This window comes from Eucyclogobius newberryi, unplaced genomic scaffold (assembly GCF_026437365.1).
Source record: "Eucyclogobius newberryi isolate DKJ021-1_F unplaced genomic scaffold, fEucNew1.0.hap1 SCAF_10, whole genome shotgun sequence".
Taxonomy (NCBI): domain Eukaryota; kingdom Metazoa; phylum Chordata; class Actinopteri; order Gobiiformes; family Gobiidae; genus Eucyclogobius; species Eucyclogobius newberryi.
Genome location: NW_027315724.1, coordinates 22605677 through 22632583, shown reverse-complemented (window position 1 = coordinate 22632583; position 26907 = coordinate 22605677). Strand labels below are relative to the sequence as shown.

At 41.5% G+C, this 26907-nt stretch overlaps 1 protein-coding gene across 2 annotated transcripts in view; it reads left to right on the top strand.

The window, feature by feature from the left end:
* Nucleotides 1-2365: 2365 nt before the first annotated feature.
* The window catches only part of rsrc1 (arginine/serine-rich coiled-coil 1), an 85614-nt gene continuing 61072 nt past the window's right edge, over nucleotides 2366-26907 (top strand). Inside the window, exons 1-3 of one of the 2 annotated variants that reach the window (XM_072463254.1) lie at nucleotides 2366-2611; nucleotides 4152-4299; nucleotides 18051-18175. In XM_072463254.1, the coding sequence (XP_072319355.1) occupies nucleotides 2427-2611; nucleotides 4152-4299; nucleotides 18051-18175 (458 nt within the window). In that variant the 5' untranslated portion in view covers nucleotides 2366-2426. Of the gene's footprint in view, nucleotides 2612-4151; nucleotides 4300-18037; nucleotides 18176-26907 lie in introns of both variants that reach the window. The other variant, XM_072463264.1, reaches the window with a different exon arrangement.

Sequence of the window (26907 nt, the reverse complement as noted above, 5' to 3'; positions counted from 1 at the left end):
AGACACACTCACCACTCTCCTCTCCTGTTTGCTCCTCGACAGCCTTTAAGACATCAATAGCGTGGTTGGTTTTTTAAGTCGACCCTTTTGGAAATGAGGAGGTTAGGTGACGCGGCTGCCAACTCTGGGGATAGGTAGCCTAAAACACATGTAAAGCAGTGTCTTCTTAGCCAATTCCTCTTGCTTTGGATGCGGAGTTGGGAACCTGCTGGTGAACCTCTATTGAAGTCACAGTATTTATACTTTGCGGTGCCTTGCCCCCTTGATCCGTGCAAATTACCTCCCCTCAGGATGCCGGGATGAGCCCCCCCTTCCCCTCCGCTGATAGGAGCGAGAGAGAGAGAGAGAGAGAGAGGTTTAAACAAGCTTTACGCAGCGTCGCCGCGATTGGTCATTAATCCGAGATTGACAAGAGGCACTAATTAATTGAATTAAGCACTCATTCGCTGCTATTGTCCTGAGTTAGTTTTCCAAACACCCGGGAGATGGCCATGGATCTCTTTTTTTCTTCTTCCTCTCTTCGACCGTTTCTCACTCTGCAGGGGTGGGGCTTAAAAAATGTGAAAATGACACGAAAGGGGAGCACATGTTCTGAAGAGTGCTTCCTCAGTATCTCTCTATGATCCGGGGGTAAAAGAAGACACAAGAGTGACGCGGGGCATGAGCAGCTGGGACGGGACGCGAGAGCTGTCGGGCTTTGGGGAAGCACGCGCCTGTAAAGGTCCCACTCACGCATGGGAGGACATGTCACTTCGGGCCTAAATTGAACCTATTGAAATATAAGAATATACTTGCATGCCAGAAAACTTGTATTATAAGGTTTTATGTGCATAACATAAAAGCTAAGCCATACACTATTGTTACTATACAATCAACATGATGTATTATGTATTATGCATAATAATAACAACATCATCATTATTATTAATATTGCTATTTTTATTATTATCATTATTATTATTATTATTATTATCATCATCATCATTATCATTATTATTACTATTGGTATAGCCTAATAATGCATATGGGTTAAAAGCGCAAATCCCTGTGCTGTTGCTGAAAACGTTTCCCTTTAGTGCGTGGGGCCACTGGGCTCACTAATTAATGTTCATTTTCCCATTGGCCAATAGGCATATTAATGCAAATATATCAATAATCCAGAAGGCATAGTGAAGTCATAAAGGCCTAGCAAATGCGCAACCGGATTCAGGAGTTTTTGTTGGATAAGTTATAGGCCTACATGCTTTTTCCGCAATATTTCAAACAGCTTAAGTTCTGCTCATTAGGATATAAATACATTGTCTAGAAATACATTGAATTATTTGGCCTATTGCATGTTTATTTCTTTTTATTCTCTCCTTAAAAAATAAAAGTCCACACTCCTATAAAATTAGTTATTGCATCTCTCTATCCCCGACAGACTCCCCCTATGAGGTGCACTATCATACTGTAACCATAAGTAGCTCAAATGCAGAATGAAATGCATGTGAAACTGATGCTGTAGCTCATGTAAAACAATAAAAATGCACAAAGACTACACCTTTCAAGAAAGCCTTCTCCAAACACTTTACGGTGAATTACTAATTCACTAATTTCCAGTTCTCATACTTTTATTGCCACCTCTGCCCTGGGGTTGACTGGCGGATACGTGGCTGTCAATGTGCGCCATAGACTCCCACCAATCACTGTGCTAGTCCAATACACCAGGAAACAAGAAAACTAATTGCACTGCAAAACCTGGGACTGAACATAAACCAAATGCATAGGTACTTTTCTGAGAGCTCTTCTTCTTCTTCTTTAGTGTTTTATGGAAGTTGTTATCCAAGTGTTACATTACCGCCACCCACTGTTGTACGTTAGACTTTATTCTTTAGTATTTAGACTTTTTAGACTTTATTCTTCAGAAACACAGGAGTTCGAAGCCCACGAGTTTCTGCCGGGCCATCGACAGATCGCTCGCTCTGTGTTCGATTGCAACGCGTGGATTCCATCCATGTCTCGCGCTCGATTAGTCTTGTAATGTAAGCAGAGCATGTAGTGGAGTTCGGTGACGTTTTTTAAAGGTGAGCAGCTGTATTTTTTATTATTGTGGATATGGAAAATGCATCTCGCGTTAGGCTTTCCGCTTGAGATGACTGTTGTTGTTCAAGAGGCAGAACCGCAGAAGCTGCAGAAGACTCGAAATGTAGTCTTTTACTAGCATCCGGAGCTAGCCACCATGCTAGCAGCTGCCTGGTTGCTACGTTTCCAATCAAACACAGACATGCCTTTAATATGTCTGTGGTCAGTTTTCTGGGATCTCGTAGCACAATACCTGGCGATAAAGACATATGAATGCACTTAATCCGATTAGAGTGTCATATGATGTAGTTTATTAGTGATAATGTTGATTACACTTCCAAACAGGCTAACCATAATAAAGCAGCATGGGTCGCCGCTCCTCGGACAGTGAGGATGACAGTCGGAGCAAACGGAAGAGAAAACAGCGTCGACGTTCGTCTTCCTCCTCGTCGTCCTCGTCCTCGTCCCGCAACAGGGTGAGCACCACCCGCACCCAGAAGTCCAGCCGCAAGAGCCGCTCCAGGGACCGGGACCGAGACCGGGACAGGAGGTGAGTCCACTCTGAACCAAGACTTAGAAGTTGCTTATTTGTTCTAGTGTTTTTTCTTTAAAGGGTGGCTTACTTAAAAGGTACTTAAAATGCATTTCACCATTGAACCAATAATCAACCTTATTCTCGGGGTCGGGGTCCAGTCAGGTGACCCGTTTTGCAGCAGTGGCTATACTGTAATAAGCAATATCATAATGCGATAATACATAAGCACCCAATCAATTAAATTATCCATCTATAATAAATGTGTGTATATATATATATATATATATATATATATATATATATATATATATATATATATATATATATATATATATATTACAATCACAACAACAGTCACAACAGGGTCCCTTTCCCCCCACTCCACAAACTCCTCCGCTCACTTTTCTTTGGGAGTTTTGAGACAGACTGGGACCAGAGCGCTCTGATGCACTGGTGCGGCTGAACATTGCTTCTATTATTTGTTATCCGAGGGCACACAAACTAGACCAAGTGCCACTATATAGTATTTTGCTGCATGCTCCTTGCTCTTGTGCAGGGAACAACCTGAGGAGAAAGCGTGCTACAGTGGAGGCATGGAGCGGAGAGAACTCACTGCCAACTTGCTCAAACCCTTTGCCTCACTTCTCTTCACTCATCCTCGTGCTCTCTCTCTCTAATCACCAAAATTTTTTTCACTGACAATGGCAATGAACCTTTTCTGATTCTTTTGTCAGTGATATTGTCAGTGATAAACAGCTAAAACGGCATTAAAGCAGTTTTTAAAGTAGAGATGTGAGAATTACAGTAGTGGAGAGCGGAAGCAGCTGGAGCAGCAAATGTACCGTCCATATGCACTGAACAGAGTAGTGGACAAAAGGAGAGGGGGATTTTCGATTTCAAAACATAAAACATACCTATTTAAAAAAGGACATGGAAGAGATCAAATCTACTATTTAGAAGCATATTTTCAAATGACTTGCAGTAATTGTATGGCGAGTCAGTGAGATCATCAGAGGGGGACACTGATGCCTATACCAGCAGATGTGAGCCATGTTTTTGGTACTGGAATTGGGTCTGAAATACTTGATATGAACATTTTAGCAAAGCGTTTTTCATAATGTCCCTCATATGAACAACCATTTTGTTTTTAAAATGCATGTTTGTCCTTGAAGAAGTAGGGGTTCTGGATGAAAAAGTGTTTGGAAAAGTGCTTAGCTCGTTAACATGAATCCGTGTCCTGCTCCGCTATATCAACAATGATTTGTGAGCTTTGTTTACAAATTAGTTGCTTCTCCATGCTACACCAAAGGGACCCTGTGGAGGAGCTGTGGGGCATCCTGGATGGCTCCACGGCTCTGAGCATATTCAAATAATTAGTATTGCTAAGTTGTAATCAGCTTTGAATCGCATTTTAGAACTGCATGTGTCTATTACATATGGATTAACTGTGTGGTTGCTCTTCTAAAAATTCAGTTGGAGTTTCTCTGCATATACATCTTTGTCAACGGAATCAGCCAAACTCTTAACATGATGTCCTTCTCCTTGAGCGTCGCAGGAGGAAAAGGCGCTCCAGCAGCAGTTCATCTCACGGTTCATCGCGCAGGAGGCGGAGCCGCAGTGCAGACAGGGATAAAGGAAGAAGTCATCGGTCACACAGGTCACGCAGCCGAGACAGAAGGTATCACACATATGCGAAAAGAAAGCTAGAAAGAGATATTCGGAATATATTTCAATCTTTTTATGCTCGTAATGCTTAGTTTATTGGTAATTCGAAGCAATAGGCCACCAATTGATCACGGATTAATGTGAACAGATGCTTCCAAATACGCGCACATTCGCAGCACAGAGCCACCACGATCAGACGTCTCTTTCAGAAACATAAAGCAGGATGTATGTGGTGTTCCTGTCATTTGCATTACTAATCTGGCGTTAATGAACTAGTAAACTGTGGTTCTGCTAAATCCCTCTCACACAAACATGCAAACACGAGAACAGGGAAGAAAAGGTATAAAATATGCACATACAAGGCCCTCTGTTTACTTGCACGGCCGCAGGGAAAAGCAGGGAGCATTTTAATCACTAAGGATAATGGGTAAAATCTTCATTAGACGGATGAAAGATACTACGACTCATAAATCCATAAAACCTTTATGTTAAAACAGTTTCATAGTGTTATTTTGAAAATGTAGATCCATAGTTGTTGCATGCTTTCTGCCTACTCTCAGCAGTATATTTGTACAGCAGCAACAGTGATTAAAACATCCGTTACAAATGACATTGCTGATGTGGTGTAAGATGAAAGGTGGAAGGGATTTAGAAGATTTAGGAGTACAGTGGATGACATTGGTGTTTACAAATGCTGCTCTGTGATTATAAGGCCTGCGTTGTGTAATCGGCTTAGCTTTAAGCAATGAGCAGGTGGGTTTGTTGGTGTTTGGTGCTGCAGATTTGTCTGTGTGTTAATGACTGTGGGTTGTTAGGTGGAGGAGGGTGATAAGTGATCCTCTAAGATGGACGTTTGGCTATTTAGACTGTCCATTATTGTGATGAGCCTGTGATACGCCGTGAAAAGCCTTTCCTCCTTTTCCATTTTTGGAGCAGATTTGTTAATTTTCTTAAAGCAGAACTAAGCAACTCGATAGAGCTCTCCACGCAGCTTCCTTGTGAAAAGACATTGTCGGAAAAGAGATAAAACACATTTTTTCTTTCTTTCTTTACTATAATAAGACGGTATAATCCCATACAAAAACATTCCACATTGCCAAATATAAAAAAGCCAGGGTTTCTCAGCCGAGTTGTATTCGGGTCGATGGCGGCAAATGTTGCAAGGCTGATTTTCCGGCCCAGAGAAAGCAGAGGGCGACTGCGGAAACTTCCAAAATTCATGTTTAACCATCACAGGGACTTCAATAAGGTGAAAATGTTACTTCATAGTTCTTAGTTCTGCTTTAAAGCTGTATGCGCAGTGAACTTTAAAGGTCCTATATCATGCTAAATCGACTTTTCAGAGCTTTTAACCTTCTTACAGTGCTATTGGAACCTCATGTATGTGCCCAAAATGGTCTTTTGATTGATTCCTGCAGTCTTTATCTATAGAACAACATCTCTCCCTTTCCTCGGATCTGCAGGACGCGTCATACCTACAGGGACGCATCATTCCTTCCCTGTTTCAGCCCCTCCTCCAGGAAGCACTCTGTACCTGTAACACGCACAGCCAACACATTTAAAAACTTCACAACAGTCTCAAGTCCTTTAAATAACCCAAACCTGGGATTCAATTATCTGCCATAATTTGAATATTGAGGACAAAATAAACACATTGGGTTTAGCTATAAAACCTAAAGGGGTTTATTCAGCTTTCTCTTGAAAAAAAAAAACAAATCAAAGAAGTGCTGCCCGAGTGGTTTAGGCGACGTGGTGTTGTGAGTTCGAATCCCGGCTCCGACATTTTATTGCATGTCCTCCCTTCTCTTTCATCCCCCTATGATGCTCAGCTGTCCCGTCTAATAAAGAATAAAGCCTACGAGCCAGAAAATCCTTACAAAAATAAGGAAAAATAAATAGTAAAACTGTAACTACTACAGTAATTAAACTATAAATACCTTCCTGAAGTAAAACCGCTGTGTTCCTGTGGCCGTCTCTGCCTCTGCTGGACTCGTAAGCTCGACTTGAGTGTGCTGCACAGGTGCCCTCACAGCCATTAGTCAGCGATGTGTGAATGAGGCCTGGGGAGCGAGCAGAGAGCCAAGCTGATGGATCAGAGGAGGATTGAGTGGACAGGACTTCATGATTGATACACAGTAAGGATATGAGCTGCTGCGTGCCACCACCATCCCCATCAGACTAACCCTGCCTCACCTCCAGAATGTGAAAAGAGCAGCGAGAGAGGGGGAGAGACGGCGCACCCTGACCACTCAGAAGAAAGAGCAAGACAACAAGAAGTTAAAGGTGAACGGGAGTGCAACGGGTGGATCTGATGAGCTGGGGGCCAGTGAGGAAGGTAGAACAGACCAAGGAGGGGAGAAAGTCTAAGGGAGAAAAGGAGAGCAGGAAGGCCAAAGATAGGAGAATTATTAAAAAAAGATGAGATTATGTACATCCAAACCCGCACAAGTAGAAGATTGGGACCAAAGTAGAACACCAAGGGTTTTACTGTAAGGAATATTATTACCATCTTTTCCGAATAAATAAAAAATAAATTGATGCCTAGAGTCAGAATAATGCTCCATCAGGTGTTTACCATTTATTGTTGCTTCATTCTCTTCTCTCTATACTTTCCCTAGATCCCAATCGGAGCGCGGCCAGGTCCCCTAGAGGCAGTCAATCTTGCCCCGAAATGTAAAACAGACAAGAGGAGCAGATTACCTATTTGCCATTAATGTTTATTCTCTTTGATGCGAGCAGGCGTACCGAGCGCCTTCTCTGCGTGTGCGTGCTCGCCGTAGTGCGCGCGCGCGCTGGCACCGGAGCCTGTGCGGGGGCCTGATTGAGCGTATGCAAGCGTTTGCAGATTCGCGCGCGTGCTAGTTTTCGGGGGGACGTTGCAGCTCAGTCCACTGGGGCAGAGCGGCGTTCAGTGATCTGAGGTATACCCAGTTCAACAAAGAGCGCTCATCACAGCCGGATCACAGGCACGTCTTCAGGTGAGCGGCGAACAGTGCGCCGCAGCAGGGGTTAAGTGCGCAGGGCTCAATCAGTCATCCTGTCAGCTTTCTACTCATTGAACAGGTAGCTTTACAGGCAATATTGAAAGATATTAAAAGAACGCGGGTAATTCAGTGGTGGCTGTGAGTAAAAACATATTCTGCAGGGCATACACAAACATTTTTCTTATTAATATTTCAGCAACATGTTGAGTTAGCAGGGCAAAGTGCTAGCATCAGGTTTTATCCCGGCTAACTGCCTGGGATGCGGTCATGTCACAAGGAGCCTCAATTATTTGCTTCTGCCCACTAGACGCCCAACAGCCTTTACAATTCAAACACAGCTTTGTAATATATTGATCGTAACAGTAGACTGTATTTATTTGCATGCACTTTTTGAGCATAACATTATTAACCTACTGTATTTCAAAAAAGTCACTGGGATAGGCTCCAGTCACCCGCGACCCCGAAAGGGAACAAGCGGTAGAAAATGGATGGATGGATGGATGTCAAAAAACACCACTGTTTATTTCATACCAAAAGTATGCAAGAAGTAGAAGTGAACTTTCTTTTAATTGAACGGTAGGTTATAGCTGATCATCTTATTCACACATTGATATTTTCAAATGCATGAAATAATAAGAAAATACATGTAATTATTGGGTCAATGTGAAGTCAGTGTTTTTTTCAATCCTTATTTAAGAACTGTGGCTAAAGAATGCCTCATTAGAAAGTCTGGTTTTCTAAATGGAGAACTCCAATTGCCCGTGTGGGGGAGTGACATGACCTGGTATTTATTTCATAAAGCAATTTTCTTCAGTATTGAATGAGGTGTCGTTCGTCTGCTAGATAGCTTTTCATAGTGACACCGCGTGTACAAGGTCATCCAGGAGCCTTGGGTCCAGGAGGCTGAAAGGTCAGTAAACAGGTGTGCACTATGAGTAAGCCACACAGCTTATGCATTCCCTTAGGTAAATTAGTTCTGATAGTACAATAATGCATCTTTGTTTGAACAGATTGTAACTGTTACATCAGGTGGTGTTGTCTGTCCATAGCCTCATGTGTTAATGAGTTGTTTGTATAAAAATCTTTATCTAAAGTTATATTAGTATAACATAATGCTGGTTGATCTCAGGTGTAGTGCTGTGCAGTCCTCTCTATGGAAACACTGGTACAGCTGTCTTTTATAACCTTGTGTTGTCTGTCTTGTGCATTTGGAAATAAATACAATTATGATCATTTCAGAAGTCATAATAATCTGGAATAAGGCTGTTGGTTAAGTTTACATTATTACTTGTTAAATCTTTATTAGTATTGTTGGCAACTTGGCAAAAGAATACAATACATGAAAAGTGTTTGAGGTAGCTGTGTACCTCAGTAATATCAAATCATACGTTAATGTTGATTCTTAACGGTTTACTGTCTCTCCTCTATGGTAAATAACTCGTCATCTTCCTTTCCTAATACCGGACAGGTCAAATGTTGATGTAAACTGAAAGATGACCTGGTTTTGTTCTGCACCATCTTCTCTAGTCGATAAAAATCAACATGCTTCCAGTGGTGAGATCTGAGTGTGTTTGTTGTTGTGTTTCTCTCTTTGCCCTCTCCACACTCTTACTCTTCCCTGTGTTGTCTTTTTTATTTATCCACTGTAAAGGCCAGTCAAGCGCTACTCGCCTTTGTTGTCAGAAACCTTTATTTACCAAAGGGAGGAATAAGTGAGTGACACAGACAGACTCTTTCATCCCCGGCTTGCCGCGAGCACTGTTTCCCTCTAATGCCAGAGGAAACCCCCCTCACCCTCGCACTGCCAGGCCCCCCCCACCCCCTCACCCCCGAGCCCAGAGCAGCTCTCCATCCTGCAGGCTCACAGCACACAGCCCTGTCCCCTGGGTTCAACTGCACTGTTTACACTACACACAACACTCACTCGCCTCATAATTCCTCTCACACTCACCATCAGGTTTAGTCCAATTGTCTGCAAATGAGTTTAGGCTCACTTCACATATTCACACTTAAAGGGACATTTTTTTTAATATATCAGAAAGTAACAGTTGTTTTTCCTCAGTACATTGTAAAAGCTGCTCTTTGTGTAAAAACAAGATCCCTGTGTGCTGTCTATATCTAATTATGGAGCTTTTTGTCCCCCATGAACCAGGAAATACTGTTGGTTTGATAGTTGCTGGTTTGGCCACTGAAAGTTGTGAATAGACTAAATAGGATGCTTGGAATGCATTAGGAAAGTGGGGAATAAGTTTTTTAAGGAAGTAGTTCTGCTTTTCACATTTTTAAAATGGTCAAAATCAGACGCAGCACGTTTAATGTCGTTTTTATCAGCAGCCAAAAGATCTACAGACACACAATCATCTTAATATTACAGAGCTAATTTACGACTAACTATATACAACATAATATTCCTTAAAAAATAATAAAGTTTATCAAAAGAGGAGGGAAAAGCCTTTTTTGTAGTAATTAAGATTGTATGTAAAATGTGTATTCAGGATTAAACTTTCTACACTTTAAGCTGTTTTACTTTATCTTGTATTTTTTGTATCCAATTTTATGTCTTGCTTTTCTATTTCAACTGATTGATGTAGACATATGTTTCAGTGATATTTTTATTTTAAGTAAATTGTCCGTGTGAGGAATTAACAGCGCCTTTGTGCAATTTAGCAAATAAATGTGCACTAATTCCAAAGATAAAAGGGCATTCAAACATTTTCATTGTGCTAACTTTGTCAGAGAAAAGCTGCGTCCGTCTGGCCGCACCGTGAGACAGGCTGAGCAGAGAAGCCACTCGCTCTGGCAGAGGAAAACGCAGACCAAATGTATCTCTTTCACACATTCTCCTGCCTTCTCTCTGTCTCTCTTTTCTGTTTAAGCTTCTTGAAGTTCTTCCAAATTGGGTTTTAAATGCCAATTAGGAGGTTGAATGTAGTAAAATAAAAGCAAATGCAGGCAGGATGGCCTCACCTTCTGGCTGGTTAGGCTTCAGAGAGAGTCGAGCTGGACCTTTGGCTCCCAGCGAGGCTTTGAGAGAAAGATCCTGCCTAATGAACACATTAATTAGAACCATAACTATTTATAAGATGATAATTAGAAACGAAGGGAGGTAAACTGGGCTTTTCCTGCAATTAATGGACGATTAATTACCAGAGCTAATGAAGTGGATTTTTGAAACGCGTGGAGGTGAAGTACAGAGATGTGCTGCTCACTTTGTGATCACTAGCATAATTATTTCTCCAGCACCAAAGCGTTTGAGGCCGCGGTCCTTGCCAGGCTCAGGCCAGCTAATAAGCATCATTGCATCGTTATATATGCACTTAAAAAGACTTGCTACCGAAATGACTGTCTAATTATTTCTAATTGGCAGGCCCGTGTGCCGTCATTGAGCTGTTTGGAGCTGCAGCGGAGCCTGGGGTCTAATAATGCTCTGGGTGGCGAGAGGAGGGGTTGTTGAAATGGTTGGGGTTGTGGTGGGGGCACGCTGCACCCTGTGTCTCTCCCTCAGCTGGACTCTGAATCCTATAAAGATCCCAGTGTTCTTAGAGGTCACCTCTGGGTAGCCGGTAACAGTTGCAGTTTAGTAGACTTAATTCTCTTCTTTTAATTAAGCGCTTTTGGTCTTAATTTATGCACAAGTTGAACGACACCGTCTGTCCACATTGCTTCTTTCTACTCTTAAATATGCTTCACACACAATGAGGAAGGGGTATGTTTCTGTAGCACGTGTGATTCAGTGGCCAGGTTTTGAGCCAGCCCATTGAGACCTTTGTAACAGACCATGGACAAGCCTCAATCAGCAGAATACACCTTGTACTTTCTCTCTGGCCATATGGACACATTATGTATATGTATAGAATTAATTATTCCTCTTGTGATTACATAGATATTATTGTTGTATTATTACTATGTTGTTGATTAGTATTTAAACTTGCTTATGACCACACTACTTTACATCTTAACCTTCTGTGACCTTCTCATTCATTTTCATTTGAGCAACTTGTGAGCAAATTGATTAATAAATAATAGAACCACTGAGTGTACTTGTCAATTTTACTTAGGATGTGTAAAGATACACAGGCCTGTGCCGCTAGCCACACACACACGCATGTGGTTTCACTCACACAATGTGAATTTAGTTGTAAAAGAGAAAAATGAGAGGAGAGGTAGAGAAATAAAAATGTATAATATACACAGACACTAAAACATGACAATCTTAAAAATAATGAAACACATTCTCAATGTGTGCCTGTTTTCTTGGTTCTCTCTATTTTTCTTTTTGGTTTGGCAGTTCAAGATGCATGAAGGAAGTTGAGATAGATGGACCTCCTAGGAGCTGATGCCAATAACAGCAGGATTGGACAAATTAACCGGAACATGGGCCTCAAAGCTGTGATTTATTAAAAAGACACATAAAGCAAACATTTTTAACACTTTTTGCATATACAAAAAATATGCTTTGTCAAAGTCATGTTGAAATGGGATGCTTGGCTATGTCCATTGGCCCAAAGCTGACTTTTTAGTTTATATGCGACATATATTTGCCTTATACTTTAAAAATTATGTTTCATGTGGTTCTCTTTAGTCTTATTTTAAGGTGACTCAGGAAAGGGTGACAAGTGCACCACTCTTGCTTTTGCTGCACATCAGGACACCTCAGGGCTTCAGGGTTCACACGTGAAACTGATTTGAGTCACATTAAAGTTGCAATGTAAACAGACATTCTAAGAAAATAATAATTTGCCATGGAACCAATGCTTATACTGAAAATAATGGCTATGAAAAAATGCAACGCAAAAATCTCCTCTTATACTCATGGACCCAACGTCTCGTCCCGAGTGTATCCATCTATATGCTTAACAAAATCTTTTAAAGTGCTGGTAGCTATCAATAATTGCTGGTAAAAGACTTCATTCTTTATTGTGCCTGTCTAATTCGGATCATGGCACAAATGTATTGTAGTGGATGGGCTTTTTAACTGAAGTGCTTCTCTTTCTATGACTCTCCTGGATTTGTTTCTCCTTCTCTTTGTTCATCTAGACAGCAGCTCATAAAAATGATTTTTAGAAACTCATCCATGAGACAAGCCTCTGTTGTGTCAGAGATAACTTTACTCTGCCGAACGGGGACTAATAGTGCCATGTTTTTTTTTTACAGGGCACTTTTCCAGTTGTGTCTTGGTGTTTAATTAAGTGTAGTTTCCCTTTAGTAGTGGAATGTGGCTCTGCTTTTTGTCTGCCCGTTCCTTGGTGCCTTTTACAGTCCACCCACATGGTTTGTCTCAGCGTTTATGATTTTTCTTATACCGGAGTTGTGAGGTTCCTAAATCACTTAAGCACACAGGGCCGAGGCAGTCCACATTTAAACAATAAAAGGCTGTTTTGCTAAGGGCCCTCAGATCTCCTACCACTTCATAAATACATGTGTATAAAAGGCAGAAAAATACATCTCTTCTAACCAGAGTGCGAGCCAGCGCCTGAGAGCACACCTGCTAATTAGAGCCAGCTTGATGTGAAGCACGGCTGCGGCTCTGTCTTCTCTGCAATTTCCAATTCTGTTTTTTTCTCCCCATCTCCATCCCCTTACGTTCATTGTTCTAGCCTCCCAAACTTTCATAACCTTCATTTCTTCTTTAACCTATCCCTTCAGTTGGTTTTCTTCCTCTACGCCATAGTCTCTGTAGTTATCTAAAGCCTAGATATCCCCTCGTTCTTTGTCCCTCATCAGTCTCTCCCTCTTTCTCCTCCACCTTTTCACAGATGGAGCCAAGGCAGCCAAAACAACTCATTCTAAACTTGGTCTTGCTAATTGTTCCTGTCTGTGATGTATGGTTGGAGTGGAAAAGGGATTTCAATTGTGTGATTGGCTGTGAGGGAGTTGGCAAGTTAGCACCTAGTCCCAAGAATGACCTCTACTTGACCTTGTGTCTGGACCGAGTGGCTAAGCCAGATTCCCCCTCAGCTCCAGCTGCTAATGGGTGTCATGTCAAGTTGCGGCTGCGCTGGGGTCAAAGGTTGCTTTCGGCGAGCAGACGGGCCAGTTTTGGATTGCGATGTGGAGGCTGAGTGACACTGGGCATATGTGCCAATAAAGCCGGCGTGTAGCATGCATGGGTGTACGCTCACGGTGCATGCGCGCACACACGAGTACATGCGCCCATAGAAAGTCGCCGTTTCTGTCATCATTGCCCGGCCCGTTGTAGGTTCATATAGATCTGAGAGCGCTTTGAAGGCCTTTGAACTCTACTAAATGACTTGACCTTGTGGCTTGTGGCTGTAAGCATGTGTGTGTTTGGCTGGCTTTAGGGAGTGGAGCCAGTGGGTGGCCCGCGTGGGGTCTCACTGCACAACCAAGCAAGCTCTGCAGACATTTGTGTTGATGACTGCTAAATTAAAAGCAAACTGGAGATTATGACAAATCTAAACATGGCTTTTAGGTAGCAGAGGGAGACAAGGGAAAAACATTTCTGTGAGTCTTTTATGTTCTGTTTTTGCTGTGTTAATTGTGCTCATATTCAGCCACCATGCAGCCCTTCCTTATGTGTTTTTGAGTGTTTATGTTTCCGTGTGTTAGCATGGTGCATTGCTGTGTGTGCGAGTGTGTGTGTGTCGCCTGAACCGAGGAAACACATAATGGATGCTTGGAAGGAGGAAGCAGCTTGGGAAATGATTTCAACAGCTCTCATAATTAGAGGAATATCATAAATTAAACTTCTGTCTGCCGTCGCGTTTGAAGAGCACTCAAAAGTAATAAATTCTGGATGGTTAACATATTTGCATTCCATTCAGAAGGCAGCGTCAGGCAGGAACAGCTGTTTCCACGTCTTTTGGCAGCAGGAAATGCACACTGCTCACTCAAGGTGCTTTTAGACTCATTGAAATGGCAAAAAAGAGAAAGAGTGACTTTTAACTGGAACATGAAGCTGCTGCTGTGAGCTTTGTCATTGGAAATAACTCAGCGGGGAGCAGCGCATTAATGAAGTTCTTCATTTGTGAATCTTCCTACTGTCAATGAAGCTATTTCCTTTTAAATTTCCTTTCACTTTGTAATATACGAGTTGTGTGTCCAAAGGTGTCAAGTTGGAAAAGAGTTTCCCGTTTCTCTCAAAGCCACGATATGAAACAACCTCAGTTAAACAGTCTTCTTTTGGACATGCATGTATTCAGCCATAATCTACTTTTTATTTATTTATTGACTTTTTATTCAACCAAGACAGTGCAACAACAGTTATGGGCCCGAGACGATGATACTAAAGTCATTTCTGTTCCTTTTCTATATCAAAACAATGCGAATATCCATGCACTAATGGGCCTCACTCAATTCAGGATTTTCCAACCAAAATGGCATATAATCATTTTAGTTTGTCCTCCCAGTTGACTTTGGTGTTTGAATGTTTGGTGTTGTACTGCAAACAGAGAGGATAAAGTTGTGGAAGCGAGAGAATGATTAGCTGCCCGCGTTGATGTGTCCATGCAAACTGCACACAGAGCCAGATTTCCCTTTGTACGGCCGGATTAACTAGGGGTGGACTTCGCTGAAGACGCGCACCTGTATCTGACATTAGCCTTCCATTAATGTCCAATTTTCAATGAGAACAGAAATAGAATAGCAAGCGATAAGGGTAAAACACCATCCAGCTTCACACTGGACTGCATAATTACCCCAATGGGCTGCAGTGAAGGGATCATATCAGAGCACACACCGGGGGTCAGTGGCGATAAGGTCCAGCCCTGCTCCCAACATGCTGCATAATTACTCTATTGATAATTCTCCGGCTAAACGGCCTCGGCCAATTGCAAAGCAGAGATTTAATGGATCGCGCACAGAAACGAGGAAAGACGTTGGAGGTTGGGCCGGGAGCAGCGCATGTGTGTGTTCGGGGCCAAGCAGCAAAGGCTTTTTATTAGAAATGAAAATATGTTTAGGCCATAGGGGGACCCATTTTCCCAGGCGATAATAAGGCCAATAAAATGTAAAGCAAGGAAAGGGCTTGGCATGGGGTCCAAGCGGAGCTGTTTATCTGTGTGTGTCCTGCATTAGGCCATCTATCCCCCGCCTCAAATTAGCTAATCATTCTCCAAGGGGAAGGTCTTGGTCAGGAAATTGACATTTAGCAGCATCGACTCACTCTATTAACTACAGTAAATTTAATTTGCTGCACACCCCAGAAGCGGGCTGTTTTCCCTTCGCCGCCAGTGGGAGAGAAAGGCAGGCTCAGACAGAGAAACAGTTAGCACGAGATTGAGCTTATTGCATCTGCTGCTTCTGGCCGCAGTTTGCTTGGCCGTGAATGCGTAAAAAAGACTTGGAACAACTTGGAACGGTGCATCTCTGTTGTATTTCCCTGCCATGTCGTGGTGATTACAAACATACGCAGGCATTGTCGATTCATAGATTTGCTCATTCCAAGGTCCGCTTGAGCCATTGATGGATTATCTCGTGCGGAGACTCCAAAACCTCCAAAATGCCAAGTTTTTCTTTTCTTTTTTTTTGTCCATCAGCTGTGGTGGTCTCACTCAGTTAATCAGAGCTTTAGTAAACAGTCTTTGCTATATGCTACACTTAATCAAACGTCTGATGATTGATGCTGTCCTCGCCTTTATCAATATCTTATTCTTGTTTAAAGTGCATATGGCAGTTTAGACTTTTACTGAAAATGTCCCCCTAGTTTGACAATGTTGGTCATGTTCATAATCTTTCTTCCTGGTGGAACGTGAGCAAATGGTTAGAGGTAATTCCACAACTGTTACCTTGCAACCACATAGTAAACAAGAGCCAAAAATCCATATAAATTAACACCTTTATTTAGATAAATTATTATCAGAAAAAAATGTATCGACAGCAACGTGACTTAAAACTATGATACGTATTTACAACAAGTACTATTCCACACAAAAAAGAGTTATAATTAGAAAAGCATATGTACTTTTAGTTGTTGTCAAAGATGGCTTAATCAAGTAAACCTTAAGTATTGTCCATAACACAGTTTCCTGACCAAAAGTTTTTATTTTACTTTTAAAGAAACATAACGAGCAATAGAATGCCAGCAACAACATAACCAACCTTAAAGTAATAAACGTTAACAAATGCCTTATTGGACACACATTCAATTATAAAGTCAGTTGGTGTTTTCGTATTCTCTGATGAGGGTGTGAAATGCAACCGCCCTTTATTGTGTCGTCCGCGGCGATGACGATATCGCCGGTCTAATTGATCGCAGCACTTGTCAGAGTGTTGTCTGTTAGCATGGTGACAGGCACCTGAAGGAAATGATTAGTTTTCCGTCGGCAGGGAGACAGCTCTGGACGTCCCAAACTGCAAACTAATAAAAGGGGGAAAGCAATAAAGCTGGCGGACAGCAGGTTTAACTGTTTTATAGACAAATCAATAAAATGATAGATGATGGAAGATAACTGGCGACTTATCTGCCAATGTCTTCAGGGGGTTCAAATCCGGGCCTCTGTCACACACAGATACATCAGTGTACAGTTATGGGGGTTAACGCTTGTGTCCACATTAAAAATGATGTGCAGTGACATAAATGCATTATATTCTGACGACACGTCTCCATGTATACAGCCTCATATTGAAGCATCTGTTACATTCCCTATTCTTTTTTCCTTGCGTGTTTGTGATTTGTCATAGCTAAATAAAACCTCCACTGTTAATCTTTCCGCTACCAGAGGGCCAATGTCAGGATCAATACAGGGGACAGGTCTTCCTCCGAGCCCGCTCCTAATTGGCTCCATCTCATGTGTGTATGTAGCGTCGAGGGCCAGGCAAGTGAAAAATGAATTTGCTCTACTCTGAAAATTGTTCCCAATGAGTTACACCTCAATTTATCTTTTTCGAGAACTGTGCAATTGGCAACCACTTACTGTTGATGGGCAGAGATATTGCCATTGATTTAATGACGTACAACCTCAATTTTAAAAAAGACAAACAAGTTTAAAGGCAAATTTCATTAAAACCAAAATTAGCTTTATGACCATAAAACCCCAGGGATACTCAAAATAACTTTCTATTTACAAACTACTCGATACTGTTCCTTGTTATTTGTCATTGGCCTTATTTGTTATTTATTTGTTCTTGAGTTTTTTTCAGTTTTTAATTTACTGTAATGCTGTAATGTTGCCGTGTAAGGATGTTTTTTTTAATTGTTGTTATGACCCAAAAATTCTATAATCTTTTAATGGATTTTCATGCAATTTAATTTAATTTGTGATTATACTCACACGATCTACAATCAACAGCCGCAATTTAAAATCCATCTGTTTATCTTGACATCTTTAGCTGCCATGAAGTTATTATTATTTTAAATCTGTTTCAGTTTGAATCACTGACATTAGCTGACACACAAATTAACATCTGTTGATTATTATTAACTAGGGTTGTAGTCGATTAAAGAACTTCTTGATCGATTAACGACATGTCCTGCTGATTGTTTACCATAGTCGACTTAAAGGGTGTAAACCTATTAAGGATCGGCCTAATTTGACCGTGTCTCTGCGCCCAAAGTGAACTGACAAGAACACGAGACTGCAGGAGATCAGTGTATTTATCTTCAAAAAGGCATAAGCTCCATGCATTTTCCTTTCTGCTGTTTTAAATATAAATGCTTTAAAATACCCCCCAAAGTCAACTAATACAAACTTTGGTCGACCAAGACACCGACGACTGATTAATAGATGAAACCACTAAAGGTTCTCAGCCCTAATATTAACTTAATGCACCAGTTGGAGTTGATGTTGCAACACTTTAATTTAAGTTTTTTATTTTTTTTATTTGTTTTTAGGTCCCATTCTCACCACAGCCGACAGAGAAGCCGCAGCCGTGACCGGAGCCGACGCAGGGATCGGGACAGGGAGCGGGACAGGGACCGAGACCGAGACAAAGACAAAGACCGGAGCAAAGACAAGCCGGACAAAAGGGGGTGAGTGATGGATGGTCTCCCTCATGCGTCCTGTACACTCTCATCATAACTAACGCATCAATGCAAGTTTCGAGCGGGTCCTGCAGCGCGCGGCGGAACCCTCTGCCCAAAGTCCAACTGTTTTTAATTGAGTGAAAGCAGAGTCCAGTCCCAGCTCCTTTTGCCTCCCATCGATCACTCTATACCTCCATCCATCAATCCATCACTGCCTTTCCCCTTCGATTTCCCCCAGCTATCAAGCACCGGGCCAGACTTTGCTTGTAACGCGATATAATTCCCCTCTTGTAAGAAAAGATGTCACGGTTATATGCCAGTGGAAGGGACGCGAGAATGGCCAAGATTTGGGGTTGCCAGATAAAGCCTAATATCCAGACTTTTGCACCCGGTGGACTGAGGGGCAATATGTCCCACTTTTTAACTTGATCATACAGGTCTCTGTTGTAACTGTTGCTCGAAAACAATAAATGGAAGTCCCTAAAGGTAAATGTCACGCCCCTGAGTGATTTTAGTCTGCAACTGATCAAAGAGAAGAATCTATTTAACCATATATCCAGAATAGTCCTAACAGTAAAAAAATAATAAAAAATTGTTTGGTCCGGAAAAATAAGTTTATTGCATTTTATGTGGATGCATTTCAGATTGCAGGATCATATTCAAAAATGTAGTGTTTACAACTGTTTTAAGAGCATTTAAAATGCAAACAACATTGAAGACAAGCCAACATTTAGGGCCTGGCTTTAAATACAGCCTTTCTATATCAATATGTTTTAAAAGGAATAAAGTAAACACCGAAAATAGACTGTATCTGTTTTTATATTTAGTCTTCAATATCCTTTAGTTTTGATAGGCATCTCTACCTTTATATCTGACCCTGCCTCGACTTGTCACTTTGCTGTGCGAATGCTCTTATTATAAAACTGGAGACGGCTTTTGTCTCCACCTGTGGCACATTGTAGCACCCTATGAAGCTTTTATTTACTTGTTAAAGATTTAAAGAACTATAAAATGTGCATTGTAGTTGATGGTATGAACACGGAATGTAAGAAAGTTTTTGTAATAGCAGAAGCAAAACTATTGGGTGGGTTGAGATTATTATAAACTTTACAGGACGTTAAAGAATGTGAACTTGATACAATTTCTTGAAATTTGATTTTGAAAGCCGAAGACTTCATTGCCACCACTTGACAGTGATGTGTCTCTCCGTCTGCGGCTGTGATACAGAAGTTTATGTGCCTATCAAGTGCTCATTTAGAAGCAAAAGACAGAAGCTGCAGATTGTTACAGGAATATGTAAAACATAACTTCCAATCTCGCGCCCCATCTGTCTCCTCCATTCTACTTCTTCTCCTCTTAATGGTGACAGGGTCTTTACCATGCTCGTCACAGTGCCACACGTGTACATGCGCTGCTCCACTCCAGTCTCATTTACATCCAGGTCTCTGTGCGGGCTGCCTGGCTCTGCAAGACGAGCTGTGGTGTTGTTGGCACGGTGGGGTGAAGATGAGGCTCAGGGGCTTTCTAGTGTCTGTCAGGATGAAAGAAGGGCCCCTCAGAGCGGCACCCTGACACACGTCTGTGTGCGCATGTGGTGTTGTCGTCATTAAACATTTAACACTCCTCTAGTATGACAGCAGGCTGCGTGCTGCTCCAGCACCATGTTTTCATGCAAAATGTATTGAAAAAGACAAGTGCTTGTTAAGAGATCTTGCTGCCCTTTTTTTTTTTTAATGGCAGGGGCTAAGTGTGCTTTTCAGGGTCAGGGTATTTGTTTTGTCAGGCTGCTCTATTATGTCAGGAGCTTGGCTTTGTTTTGTCCAACACAGATTATGTGAAGCAAGACAATCACAAACGCATTCCAAAAGTTCATAAGGGATAAATATTTTATGCTTATTTCATGAAAAGTGCCATTTGGATTTTTTTAAATAATAAAAAAAAAAAAAAAAAATATATATATATATATATATATATATATATATATATATATATATATATATATATATATATATATATATATATATATATATATATATATATACATATATATATTTATATTATATTTATAATATATATTTTTTAATTGTTTTAAAAAAAATACATTTTTAATTTTCCCATGGGTGGCCTCATCCTTCTTGCTTACCTCTGTTCCTCCAGGAATCTTAAGATTATAAAAAATCACAAAAAGGCACTGATCACAGAGCGCAGCAGCAGACCTTCACTTGTTGTAATGTCATCCCTGGGCTTTTCCACAGGTCAGGGTTTCTTTGGTTAAAATTATTTTGACTCTTTTTTTCAACATTTGAGAAACTGTCTCAGTGCTATGAGAACAAGTGCTCCATTTCCCTTCGGCAGCCAATGACAGAAGTATCATTTGAATTGAACAACAATCTCCACCTGATGTTCCTACCCAATTCCCACCTGTAATTAATGAGCGGGAACCTAGAATCTCGAGTTAACAGATGGCTCTTTCTCCACTGGATACAACATGTTTAAAAATATTTTTAATTACTATTCAGTGTTTTAAATTTGTTGGCATCATTAAATGCTGGAGTAGTTTGGGCTTTGATTAAGCTTTGAGGAATATTCCTGGGCTATGGATGGAGGCTTTGTGTGCCACACTTTCCAAACTCCATAAAATAATTAGTCTGGATTATAAAGACCTTAACCCTTTCTCTCAGGTGTGATGACCGCTGCTTTCTTTCAGTCGAGAGCAGATAGTTGAAGAATATGAGCTGACTCTTCTCCTCTACATCCTCAATCAGAGAAATCTGTCCAATTAGACTGAACTTCTTGTCAGGCCTGGGTCACCAGAGCAGCAGAGGTCCACCAGACTCATTCATGTCATTTGAGTGTGAAATGGGTGCAATGAGCTTTTCGGGGGCCTCTCGTGAGCAGCAGCTCTTTCTTTTGAATATCATATTTCGGCTAGCATAATGAATCAAGGACTAAATAAATCAAATGATAAAATACCGGTAGTTTTATGAGTATTCTGTGTCGTCAATGCCGTCTTGCAAACCTCTATTGTTTACACACCCAACAGTAGATTTTGAAAAATATTTAATACATTTTACAAATCTCTTCCCGGACATTTGAGTCTACTCCAGCCTCCCCATTCAGCTGCGTAGATGTGATTTGTTTAGTAATTCCCCTCATCACTTTGTTTTTCCCCTGACATGATAAACAGAACCTAGGCCCACCATAGGGGTCCCAGCTGCCCCCGCGGGCCTCGGTTTGGCTAGCTCCGCTCCGACGCTCAGCCTTAACCTCCACAAGCTGAAGACACTGAGAGGCAAAGAGAAAACTATTACAAGACCCAAGACGCACGCTAACATTGACTCTGAGGAAACAGTGGTTGGCTTCTTTTCCTCTGTTGAACATCTAACAGCTCATTAGTGGAGGTAATACACAGAGAAATAAGTTTATGTGTGTGCATAGCCTCTGCCTGGGGCGTCCAGCGAGCCTGTTGGGAGTCTGTATGGGTGGTGTGTGGACAGGACCGCTGGCTGGTGTGGTCCATAATATACTTGCACCAAGACTGTAGGCTGTGTCTGGCTTTGGGAGCTAGTTCAGGGGAGGTACTTCAAACAATGTCCTCAGAAGGTTAGGATACACTCGCATTGACTTAAATCAATGAGCGGTAAAAGTGTGTGCGCATTAGAGCGGTGGCCAGGAGCGAGGCGCGCAGGCTGGAGATGTTGTAGGTGCGCGGAGGCTCGGTGGGGGCTGGGAGGAGCGGTGCCCACATGCAGAGGGTGGACAGTGAGCGCACACATCCCCACAGACCAACAGAGAGGCAGCTGGACAGGTTTTGGCCCATGGCTGCGATCATTAGCCGCTTCTTTTCAGCGAAGATAATAAACAAAAAAATTGGATAGACGGATGGAAAAATGTTGTCTGCAGGACCTTGATAAACAGACTTTGATGCGTAGAATCATGCATGCATTTCAACGAATTGAGCTGGCCAGCCGCATTGTATGTAATTTATAGCATTTTAAATTACATGATTTGTGATCAGTCCTGTTCTTCTCTATAAACATTTAGACCTCACTTTTTAATCTCCAAATATGGTTGTAAAAATGCCAGTTAATGTGTCTATAACGTATAGAATCCTGTCAATCCAGTCTTGTTAAGCTGTTAATGCTCTAAGTTTATGATAGTATTATAAATGTGTTGGTCTAGTAGTCCAGTTTTTTTGTCAATAAACACAATAGAATAACGTTCTTCTTTAAGAATTGGTCCTTCCTGAATGAACCCTCTGTCCCTGATGTTGTGGCGATGTGCAAAAGCTGGGGAGAGAGAGAAAGAGAGGGAGAAATCTGGCCCCTTTTAATCACAGGAGAGACACCCTGAGTGAGCAATAGAGCTCTGTGACAATCCACTTAGTGCGCTCTGTAATCTGTTTAACCATTTACTCAGTAGTTAAAGCAGTAGGCAGCACACACCGAACTCCACTGTAGCAGACTCGTGTGTGAACGTGTTGATGTTTTTTTGCTGCCTTCTGCGGTCACTGAGAGAAGCCAGGCCTGGATCGCGATGAGAGACCTGACCGGGCCAAAGAGAAGATCCCTCCAATCCAATTACCCTGCTCCTCTTCTCTCTTTTTTTTTTTTTTTTTACCTTACCCACTTCTCCTGTCCTTGTTGCTTCTTTCAAGGCCACAGAAGCTAGCAGTGGCAGGCCCGGCTGGTGTTGGAAGTGACCGCTCAGCTTCATGGATCACATGATGGATCCAGGCAGGATTATGAGCAGCAGGTTACCAGCAGTAAACTAGATAGCCAAGTTCACATTTAGCAGGTTATGCAAATGTGCTGGTGGACACAATGACAGACCTAATGTGTTCCTGCCTGATCGTTGTCATACCGCTCCGTCTCAGGTTTGAGCTGCTGCATCGATTGTAGGGAGGACAGTTCAAAGGCTTGTTATGGGGATTGTTATGGGGAGCGATGAATAAAAGACACACCTATTAATGTTTAACTTCAACCAGACTCTGTTACTGCTTCTCCTGCTCCAAGGGAAGGGAAAGGTGTTAGATTACATTTTAATGATAAAGCCAAGCATGGTTTAATTTGATTTTCATGTTAATTGTCTTTATTTGCAGCCAAAATAACCTCATTCTGCAGAGTTTTTTACTTTGCACAGAAACTGCAGTTGTGTTTAAACACGGGGCAATGCTGTCTAATCCACTCACATGCTGATTCAGAGCTGATGAAATATTTGAGTTTTGATTTGGAAACTTTTTAGGGAAAAATAAATCACCAATATGAGCAGCAAAGTACATCATCCTGTTAAATTTTCAAACAAATATGAATCAGAATGACGAATGCCTCACATTTAGTCAGTTTATGTCTTTGTGGTTTTCTTCTGATTGCATCTAAATATCTTTAAATAATGCATCATTATGTTTAAACACAGCTGTTTTAAATGTAGATGACGTTATAAATATTTATTACATGTTTTAAATGCAGCAGAAATAAGTTGACATGGTCTTTTGATGCCTTGCTCAACATTTTCCTTTTGCAAAATGTTGGAAAGAACAATTACTTTTCTCTCTTGGTATTGTGTTTGTGGCAAGACTGGACAAAGGCAGAATGCTGAAAGGGCATCAGGGTGAAAAAAATGATATAAACTCAGAATTGGCAAAACCAAAATGAAACATTTAGTTTTAGTTGAGGGTGTTGTAGGTTTTTGTCTGAGGAAACTAGACACAGATGTTTGCTTGTCTATTTGCATGAGTTCAAGTCGTGTGTTAACCTTTCTTTTGTACCTTTCTGCTTGTCGCCCTCTGTCCTGGTGTCTTTCCCTGTTGGCCAGACTGAAAAGGCTTGAGGCCATGTTGTTTTTTTGTCTTCTGACGGACAGACAGACAGAAAGCTGGGGAAAAGAGACTGATTATGCCAGCTCCACACCGCAGATTTAGAACGACGGGTTGAAGAGAAGTGAGGAAGGCAGCATTAAAGAAAAAAAAAAAACCTGTGTGGATGATATGAATAACAATGTGCGGCGGTGTGTCTCTCTGGACCCTGATAACCTGCGCACCAGAGCCCAGTCCGTGTGACAGGCCGGCCTTTGTGGACACTTTATCCCGCCCGTACACTTGTAAGGTAGAGCTGGGATAATCGCGGCTAATCTAATTAAGGCTAAAGAGGGCCATGACTGAGGCTGGCCAGGAGCAGAGTGGGCACACAGGCAAGCTCACAGACACGCACACACTCACAGAGCTCACTGCGAAATCCTGTTTGCATTTGAAAAATAAGGTTGTCATATTGATTATGCAGATGAGCAGCTAACCGGGGCTAACTGCCTCTCAGCCAGCCGGTTAAAGCTGACACAGGCTAAATGGACAGGAGAGGAAGAAAGGATTAGGACAGGTTTAGCTTGCTGCTTTCTTTTCTGCCATGTTGCACACACCACGTTTAGGGTCAAAAGCGCCATTGTCCTCGCTGCTGCTGTCACATTGTGTTTGTTTGGAAATAATTGGGGAACAAGAGGCAGTTAAACAAGCACAAACCCAGTTAACACGTGTGTTTTATTTGTCTTTTCCTGTTCATCATTAATTATCGATAGGAAAATCCCACAACTTGTTCAGCATGTGCAGAGGATCATGTGGTATCACTGTAGAACTCTTCTGTATATTTTGTGACTTTCTTTTCATATTACTTAAGAATATAAATAAGGCAATCTAAAAGGTAAAAGTAGTCCGAGAGTCAGTGAAATTGATGTATGATAGATGATTTAAATTGTGAAAGAAAAAAAAAAAAAAAAAAGAAAAAAAAATATATATATATAATATATATAATTTCAAAGTAAAATTAAGATGCAGAAATGTTTTCACCTCTAGAAAGAGATGTTCATTATCACAGTATTATTTTTATTTGATTATTGGCCATTTTGTTGTTTTGTTTTTCTCGTTCAAAATATAATATATTCACTCAAGCAAGAATTTCTATTTCATGCTCTGGCTTTACTACATCTTTTTTTTGCATCTCAAACGTACAGGATCAATATCAATTTGCACTGCGTGTCTTCAGGTGTGTGGCAGTATCGCGCACATACTGTATCCGTGCCAGATTGCTATTTCCCCCTTTTGCCCCTATAGAAAGGGTCACATATTGTCACGATGAGGGTGTGATGTACAATTGAAGGGCAGGATTGAAACTGATTACCTTGTTAACTCCTGGCACCCACCGGCAGCTTGAAATAGACCTGAGCGCCAGGGCCTGATTTGCAAATGAATTACCTCTCGCCCGGTCCTCCCCTCCACTCCCCCGTCACCCTCCCTGTTTTTGTCGTCCATTCTGTGCCAAGATCATCTTTTTATATTGTGGCATGACAGATGCTGTGCTGGGTCGCCATTGTTCCCCATCAGTTTTTCTGGGGGCACGAGGAGAGTCAAAAGATTTCCACATGTGATTTTGAAACAAGCGTCCTCCCCTTGCCGGAGAGCCGGTGCCTTTTATTCTTTGTGTACCACTACTGCAATCTAGAGAGTTTGGGATGAAGCAGAAATATTGGAACATCATTGTCTTGGTCTATATAATGGAGAGGTATTTCTCTGATTAGGAACGGGTCTAATTGGGAGGTATGAAAGGAGCGCTGGCTATTGAAGAAACCACAGGGAAATTGATTGCTCTTTTGCCTTTGTACCCCTCTCTCTCTGTGTCCTGTGCTCAAAAGAAAGTCAATTTACTTGGTAAAAGTTGGTCCGAATGTTATTTCCCTGCAGCTCAGAACTGGGTATGTGGTCTCAGCAGGTTGTTGCGTAAGCTGGCCAATGACACTTTATTTATTGGACATTCAAACGAGCTGTATTGAAGGACCGCCTGTTGAGTCAAGTACAGATGTTCTGGGGACTACTTCTTGTCCCTGCATTATGATTACACTTACCAACAAACTACCAATAACTTACCAATAACTTACATATTATGGACAACTTCTGGATTCATACTGTACGTCATACCAAACATTACACATTACTACTGCCGTTGCACACATGTATTGTGTGTTCCTATGTGAGCAGTCCAATGACAAAAGGCAAAAAGGCCTGCGGAAAATCACTGTTGTCCCGAAGATTTTTTTATTGACGGCACTTGACCCTCCCTGAGACAGACATACAGAGGTGGGTGATCTTAAAAAAATGAATACAGTATTTTCTGGACTATAAGTCATAGTTCATAGTTTTCGAATCTGGACTTATACTCCAGAGCGACTTATATGTGATATTATTTGTTATTTTCACACTGGCAACCGCATTTCACATATTGATCATTTTCACACTGACGACCACAAGAGGGCGCTCTAGGCTCTAAGCGGCGCAGAAGAAGAATCTGCACTTCCTCTACCTCTGGAGTTTGTGGAGTTGTTTAGAAGTGACACAGAGGAAGAAGAATTCAGTAGATTTAGTGATTTGGGGTAATACTGATGCTTTGGTAAACTTGTTAGCATGTTCTTTATGCTATAGTTATCTGAATAACTGTTATTATGTTACGTTCACATACCAGACACAGTTGGTTGTCTGTGCGTCATGTAGCTGAAGGTGTTACGTGATCATACATACACCTATTCACCATGTTCTCTAATCTGTTATCATCTTAAATTGCATTTCAAGCTTAAATGTCTTTTCTTGGTCCTGGATTTTATCAAATAAATGTCCCCAAAAGTCCCCAAAAATCCGACATGATACGGACTTATAGTCAGTATCTTGATATTCTGACATTATTATGCCAACAGAAATCTTT